Source organism: Petaurus breviceps, unplaced genomic scaffold (assembly GCF_028583685.1).
Source record: "Petaurus breviceps papuanus isolate PSGF00001 unplaced genomic scaffold, PetGlider_PUasm1.0 90845, whole genome shotgun sequence".
Lineage (NCBI taxonomy): Eukaryota > Metazoa > Chordata > Mammalia > Diprotodontia > Petauridae > Petaurus > Petaurus breviceps.
In genome coordinates, this window is record NW_027187359.1 from 26325233 (window position 1) to 26333389 (window position 8157).

The 8157-nt window shown below is 40.9% G+C and overlaps 1 protein-coding gene across 9 annotated transcripts in view; it reads right to left on the reverse strand.

Annotated features, from left to right (window-relative positions):
* ATP6V1C2 (ATPase H+ transporting V1 subunit C2) overlaps positions 1 to 8157 on the reverse strand; it is a 67085-nt gene that overhangs the window by 11735 nt on the left and 47193 nt on the right. For all 9 annotated transcript variants that reach the window (XM_069072257.1, XM_069072258.1, XM_069072255.1 and 6 more), the window contains one exon: positions 726 to 824. In XM_069072257.1, the coding sequence (XP_068928358.1) occupies positions 726 to 824 (99 nt within the window). The remainder of the gene's footprint in view (positions 1 to 725; positions 825 to 8157) is intronic.

Sequence of the window (8157 nt, forward strand, 5' to 3'; positions counted from 1 at the left end):
CACACACACACACACACACACACACACACACACACACACACACACACACTAGCCATGTGACCTTGGGCAAGTCACTTAACCCCAATTGTCCTACCCTCCCCCCTCCAAAAAACGAAAACAAAACAAAAATAAAGTATAGAATCACATCGGTTGATAGATTTTGTTTCACGGGACAAAAAAATGATGCATCAGCTAGAAATGGTGTCATCAGCAGGGGAGTCTTGGGTTGGGCAAAGCATGGGGTATTCTCCACCGACTAAATGGTCATAAGAGGATCACCTACTCATGTTGGACAAGAGAAAATGGTCTGGAGGTGCAAAAATATGTTGGGCATTTCCCATGTCATTGAGTGACCCCTGCCACACTGCGCTTGGTCACTATAACAAAAAAAAAAAAAAAAACAAGAGCGGAGGGCCTCTAGTTGACTTCCTCTGATCAAACAAATGAACTTACAATCTTCGGCTCAAAACTCTGCAGTCAAATATACAGAACTTATACTCACTACCCCTGTGAAATCATATCAAATGAATAGGGTCCAAATGAATAATAATTTTTCACTCTACCTGCCCCTCTCAGATGGCTCTTCTGGTTCAGTTTTATGTCCTTAAGACCTGGTAGTGGCCAAAGAGCTTTCCCTTGGCTCCCTCAGTCCACTGGACAAAGAGAAATCCCCCAAAGAGAAACTGAAGCCACTCAACATTGGGGTCACTTAACAATGCTCTTACTTTGGAACTATCACCAGGAGAGTGATGAGATATTCTGAATCCAGCACAAAATCTTCTTTGTTCACAATATCAGCTAATGTCCGAGTGAAGAGATTTCCCCTGAAATGCAAAAGCAAAAAGATGTGAACTTAATGAAAAGGCACATCACAGTCCTATGTGAGCTCCTATTCTTTCACTTAGCCTTTCTGGCATATAGGTATATGTGCCATCTATGTCACATATACACGTTGACCACAAGAGATCTCAGCTACAAAATGGTCACATTCAGTCAGTCAACAAGCATTATTGAGTGTTTTTCAGAGCACTGTGCTAGGCAGTCTAAGAAACAGTTTAGATCAGGGGTTCTTGAGATTAATGTTATTTCAATATAACTGGTTTTCTTTACAATTTTCTTTTATACATTTAAAAACATTATTCCAAAAGGGGATCCATAGGCTTCACCAGAATGCCAAAGGAAACCATACCGGAGAATAAGTTAAGAATCTTAGATTTAGATAAAACACAGTCCTTGACCTCATGAGTTTACCATGAAATATGACACAAACACAGATAACTAAATAATGTTACATGATGTGAGTGTATTGCATTTGAGTATTACAAAGTGCTACGTAGCATATTACCAGGAACAACACTTAGCTGAATGAGAGGATCTGGGAAGGCTCCTTGGAAGAAGTAGTATTTGAGCAGGACTTTATCATAGCACAGACATGTTTTAAGCACCTACTTTGTACTAAGTCCTGTGTTATGCCCAGGGGAGATCCAGTTTGAATTAGGGTCAATACCGGCAAAGATTTTGCACCCTTTAAATGCAAGTTTTAAAAAGACACCAAAAAGATTCCCCAAACATTCTAACATAAAATGAATTATTACTCAGATAATTATGAATAACTTTTCTGTCAGCTGATAAACTAATTTGATTGCTTTAGTCACATTTTCTAGGAATAAATTCACCTTGATTGTGTGGATAAAGTATTAGGGTAAGGATGGGGAACCTGTGACCATTTGACTGAATCCAAACTTCACAGAACAAAGTCCCTTAAAAGGATTTGCTCTGTAAAACTGGGACTCAGTCAAAAGGCCACATCCAAAGACCTAGAAGGCCACATGTGACCTTGAGGTTGCAGGTTACCCACCCTTGTATTAGGGCACAGTTGGGGGAGAAAAGAAGCTTCATAAATTTCAAATCAGATATGCCCTTTAAAAACACCTGGCAGTATCCCCTCATCTTACAAATGAGTGAACTAAGGTCCCCAAACAAATAACTTGCCATGGTAGTTAAAGTTGTAAGCTAAAGATTTGAACCCAAGTCCTCTGTCTATAAATTGGATGATCCTTCCACTTTTTGTTCTGCTGCCCTCTCCAGAGCAAGTAAAGTCGAGATCCACTGGTGAAGGTCTATTACTGGTGGGGTAAGGAAGGCATCATAGATGAGGTGCCATTCAAGCTGGGTTTTAGAAGTAAAAATAGGGATGGTTTTTCATCCATAGAATATAAAAAGAAATGTTATTTCTTTTTCTTTCTATTTTTTTTTAAATCTCCATCATGTAGCATAGTGTCTGGCACTGAGGTAAGCACTTAAGAATTGCTTATTGATTAATTCCAGGCATAGGGGACTGTGTGAGCCAGTGGAGGGACAGAGTTGTCCAACTGACCTAGAACATAAACTGTAGGGAATGGAATGATTGAGACAAGACTGGAAAAGTAGGGAAGGGGCCACGTCATAGAGGAGATGCCAAGCCATAACTACAGATCTGGGCAAGTGCCTTAGAGGCATCCTGGGACAAGGGAGGGGGAGGGGGGAGTTTTGCCCACTCTTTGAAAAATGTTTCTTATTCATCTTGCTCCCTGGCCATTCACATGTTCTTTCTATTTCTATTTCCTGGCATCCAGGGCACTAAAGCTGGCACCCCCTCCCTTCCCCAGGAGACGTGGCAAACTTGGCTCATTAACCCAATGATGTTCTCACCAGTCTGCCAAGGTGGCTAAACTCTAGCTGCCTGAATTCCACACATCAGTGACCTGGGCTCCCCTCCCTACCTCCATTCTTTCCATCTATGTTACTCCGCCAGATTAATCACCCTAATGCACTATTTGGATCATGTAGCTTCTCTGCTCAAAAGCTCAGCCCCAGCACATTCCCATTGCCCACTAAGTCAAGTCCAATTTCCTGGTTATTCAAAGCCCTCCAGGATCTGGCCATAACCTACTATCTACTTATTTCCCTCTCATGAAATGTTTGACACCATTAAAACATAGCACCTTTCAATGGCTGTTACCCCAGTCTACAATTTACCTTCCCAATCATACCTCCTTCTAAAAAAAAAATTAATCATTTCTATAACTAGAATCCCACAAAAATACTAACATTTCTTTAGGACATTAGGATTTTTTAAAGCATTTTCCAACCAATAATAATTTTATGAAATGGGTTTTGCAAGCATTAATATCTTTTGCTTTCAAGATAAAAGAAATGTATTTCAGAAAGGCTACAATTCATCTAATGCAGCACAATGCCAAGTTCCAGGATGTGAACCCAAGAGACTACTGCCTGGGCAGCTAGATGGAGAAGTGAATAGAGCACCTGAGTTCAAATTTGACTTCAGACACTTAATATTTATTAGCTGTGTGAACTTCAGTAAGTCACTTAACACCAACTGCCTGGCCTTCCCCTCTCCAAAAAAATAAAAAACAAAAACCAAGAGACTACTAACTACTCCAGTAACTTCCACACTGTGAAGCTTCCCTACACTAAAAGATTGAGAATTCATTTATTTATAATTATTATTAGGGAGGAAGGAAGAAAAGGCCTACTATGTGCCAGGCAGTCACTGCTAAGCGTTTTACAAATACTATTTCATTTGATCTTTATAATAACCCTAGGAGGGAGGTGCTATTATTATTCTCATTTTATAGTTCAGATAAATAAGGAAGGCAGAAATTATGTGACAACCTGGTCACACAACTATTAAGTGTCAGAGGCTCAATTTGAACTTGGGTCTTTCTGGCTCTAGGTCCAGCACTCTTATCCACTGTCTCCTGTCGGCCTCTAATCAAAAGATCGAAAGGATCAAAAATTACTTCCTTACTTTAAGAAGATGGAACGGAGACCCAAGGAGTGAAAGTAGCATGTCAGAATCACCAGGAAGTCAGTAGCAGTCAGGATTCAAACCCAAATCCCGATTCCAAGGCCAAGACAGCCTCCCCTGCAATAAGCCACCTTCCTGTGCTCTGCATGGAATGGACTGTACCTCTCTTGGGGCTACTATCACCTTTTGGAGGTGGAAGCTGCTGCACATGGGGCAGGGAGAATCCCCTGGGGCTGGCTCCTTGCCCCAGAAGCTCACCACCAAGAGAGGAGGAGGAGCTTGTTCAAGTAACCCTGGGGGAAATTGCTCAAGAGAGAGGCTTTCAGCTCAAACAATCTAGTTGACTTGTACTAGGGGAAAAGCTTTTTTAAAAAATTCCAAAAATCTCATCCTGGATATTAGCATATGATTTAGGGACAAAAAGGGTGACCGGAAGAGCACACACCCGGTGAGTTTATTATGCTAAGTACTTTTCCAATAACAAAAGGGCATCTCTTAGTTAGCAAATACATTGGTTTGCAAAGCACTTTGCAAATCTTATCTCCTTTGATCCAAGTATCAAGGGAGGTAGGTGCTTTTATTATTCCCACTTTTGTTGGGGTGATTGAGGTTGAATCCCCTGCTACTCTTCCTGACCTCATTTTGGCATTTTCTAAGATACTGGAGTAGTTTGCCATTTCCTACTCCAGCTCATTTTACAGATAAGGAAACTGAGGCAAACAGGGTTAGTAAATGTCTAAGGTCATATTTGAACTCATAATTGAGTTTTCCTGACTCCACGACCAGCTCTCTATCTACTACACCACGTAGCTGCCCCCAATTTACAGATGAGGGATAATCTCTGATTTGCCCACAGTAACACTGTCTGAGGTCAGATTTGAAGTCAGGGCAGGAACAATGACAAATGAGAAAACAGCGATTTTTCTGAGCCTTGAAGGTTAGGTAGGATTTTATCAATCAAGAATGGGGATAAAGGACATCATTTTTGATTGAGAAGGTTGTTCCGGAGGGATGGTAGAGAATGTGATAGACAAGAGCACTATAGATTTGATGTTAGAAGACCTGGATTTGAATCCTGCCTCTTTTTTCCCTATTGGTGTGACCTTAAGTAGGTCACAACCTGGGGACCACAGTGCTTCTAGAAAATGAAGAGGTTCTAACAGATGATATGGAAGGTCCTTTCCCATGCAGGGCCCTTTGATCTTGGAATTTTTACTCACTCTGATGTGGGACAGAACAAGAAAACTGAGAAGCAGAATCATAGCATCTTCTTACTTCCTGAATCTTTTATTTAAGAACAATGGCATAAAAGAATGACAGTTTTACTGTATGTTATTGTTTTTTGGTGTATTCTGCTGTGTTGCCCAACCATGCTTCAATGACCATATTCTGGGCATAAGCATTTTATTGACAGGCTAACAATTACCCAGAGGAGGGAGATTAGAAGGACTGAGAAACTCAAAAACATGAGGACCAGTTAAGGGAGCTAGGAATGGTTGGGATGCTCAGTAGGTGGGATGTCTTTAGAATTTCCTCCCTCCTTGGCTCCTCTCCTGGCTCCTGAAAAGTATCCCCTGATATCCCAGTTTTGTTTGTTCTCTATCCCTCCTTAAAGAAAGAAAGCTAACTTTGGAGCCAAGAAGGTCCAGGTTCAAGTCCACCTGTGACACATACTGGGGCTCTGTGACTTGGGCAAGTCACCTCATTTCTTCACACTCTAAGAGTGTAATTTGCAGAGAAGGTACTGATCTGTATTGGTAGAAGTACCACTATTCCCTCATTGGGAGCTGCCTTTACTAATGAAATCACTAGAATGGCTGCTGAACAAGTTGTGGTATGTGAACCTCATGGAATAACTACTGTTCCCTATCACACAAGAAGCAGGCAGATTTCAGACAAACCTAGACTTACATGAACCGATGCTGAGTGAAGTGAGCAGAACCAGGAGAACATCGTACACAGCAACACTGTGTAACTAACTTTGATAAGACTTAACTCTTCTCAGCAATGCAAGGATCTAGGACAACTCCAAAAGACTCGAGATGGAAAATACTATCCACATCGAGAGAAAGAACTATGGACTCAAATGCAGATCAAAGCAGACTATTTGCTCTCTTTCTTTTGTTTCTTCTTTCTTGTGGTTCCTCCCATTGGTTCTAATCTTTCTTTAAAACATGACTCATGTGAAAATATGTTCAATAGGAATGTATATGTAGAGATTGCACGCTGTCTTAGGGAAGGGAGAAAAGAGGGAGAGAAAATTTAGGACTCAAAATCTTACGCCAGTCAAAGTTGAAAACTAAAAATAAATTAATTTTTAAGAAAGAAAGAAAATGAAGGTCAAACAACAACAAAAACAAAGCACAAGCCCAGTCCTCAAACCTACTGGCGACTCTTTAATTTTCTAACTTTACATCTTCTCCACCCAGAAAACCGCCCCATTTTAATAAATGTTTGTAGAATTGAGTTGAAAATATAGTCATATTGGCCAACCCCTCCAGTATCTTCACCAAGAAAATACCAAGATGAGGTCAGGAAGAATAAATAGCGCAGGACTCATCCACCCTCAATCACCACAACAAAAATGGGAATAAAGAAAGCACCTACCATCCAGGTACTGGTGAGGATCAAAGGAGATAAGATAAGAAAGTGCTCTGCCAACCAGCTGATGGCTAATTAGATGGGAACTTCAGGAAAAGCACTTAACCTAAACTAACTGGGTTAATTAGTGCTAATCTCAACACCCTTTTTCTGGTCAGTGTGTCACATGCGAAAATCCAGGTCGAGGTTTCTTTAAATTTTTTAAAAAGCTTTTCCCCCCTGGTGCAAGTCAGCTAGATTGTTTGAACTGAAAACTCTGTAAGATCCTATTGAGTAACCTTTGTTACAGTTGCTGTTGTTGATGATGAGGAGAATGATGATGATGATGATGATGATGAGATCCAATCATGCTCAACTCTTCATGACCCTATTTGGGTTTTGGGGTGGGTGGAGGGGTTGGCAAAGATTCTAGAATGGTTTGCCATTTCCTTCTCCAGATCATTTTACAGATGGGGAAACTGAGGCATGCAGGGTTAAGTGATTTGCCCAAGGTCTCACACTGGTAGGAAGTGTCTGAGGCCAGACTGGATCTGATTAAGAGGAGTCTTCCTGAGTACAAGCCTAGCAGTCTACCCACTGTACCATCTAATTTCCCCCTAGATGGCACCTTAGTCACCATCTAATTTGATACCTTCATATAATCGTTGCCTTCACATATTTAAAGTGCCATCCTGTAGAAAAGGGGCAGATTTGTTCTGGGTTGTGCCAGCAGACAGAAATGGAAACAAATAATCTAAATAACAATTTGCATTTCTATCATTACTTAAGGGTTTTCCTCATAATCAATCCCATATCATCAGGTCAAAATTCTTTACCAGCCCGATTTGAGATTTTGCAACATCTCCTGAAATACTAGAGAAATAGAAGTAGGTAGGTAGAATAGCAGATTCCTTTTTATCCCTATTTACAGATAAGAAAATTGAAACTTAGAAGGATTAAGTGACTTACCTAAGGTTGCCTAGTCAATAAGTGGTAGACCTAGGATCTGATTCCCAAATCTAGTGTTTTTTTTCTATTATCCCATACTGGAACTTTCTAACAGTCAGCACTGGGATGTGTAAGTAGATGCTTGAGAAAGTAGATACTTGTCAAAGACATTGCAGGGAAGATCCCCATATTGTGTAGGAGGCTTGAGCAGAGACTTCTAAGCCTTCTGAGAAGCAGAATGTAGGCCTGATAACCCTCTGATTCAGGGGAATGACTCCCTTGAATGAATAATTGGGGCTTATGGATTTCACATCTCTTTTACTTGTCCTTTTCCACTGCTGGCAGGGTTGTCTACAAAACCCTAAAAGATTTTCATAGAAAGGAGAAGGAGGAACAAGACTTGGGTTTGAGTTCTGCCTGTGTGACTTAACGAGCTCTCTGGCCCTGGGCAAGTCCTCAGTACAATAAGGAGCATAATATTGGAACAATACATAATATCTGATTCTTTCACAGGATATTTGGGAAGTACAAAGTACTTTAGTAATGTAGAAGAGAGGACAGCTAGGTAGCTCAGTCAGGAAGTTTGTTGTAGAGTGTTTCAGTCATGTCTGACTTCTCCATGACCCTATTTGGGGTTTCCTTGACTGAGGTACTGGAGTGGTTTGCCATTTCCTTCTCCAGCTCATTTTGCAGATGAGGAAACTGAGGCTAATGGCATTAAGTGACTTGCCTGGGGTCACACAGCTAGTGTTTGTGGCCAGATTTGAACTCAGGAGGATGAGTGTTGCTTAAGCCAAGCCGTACACTCTATGCACTAT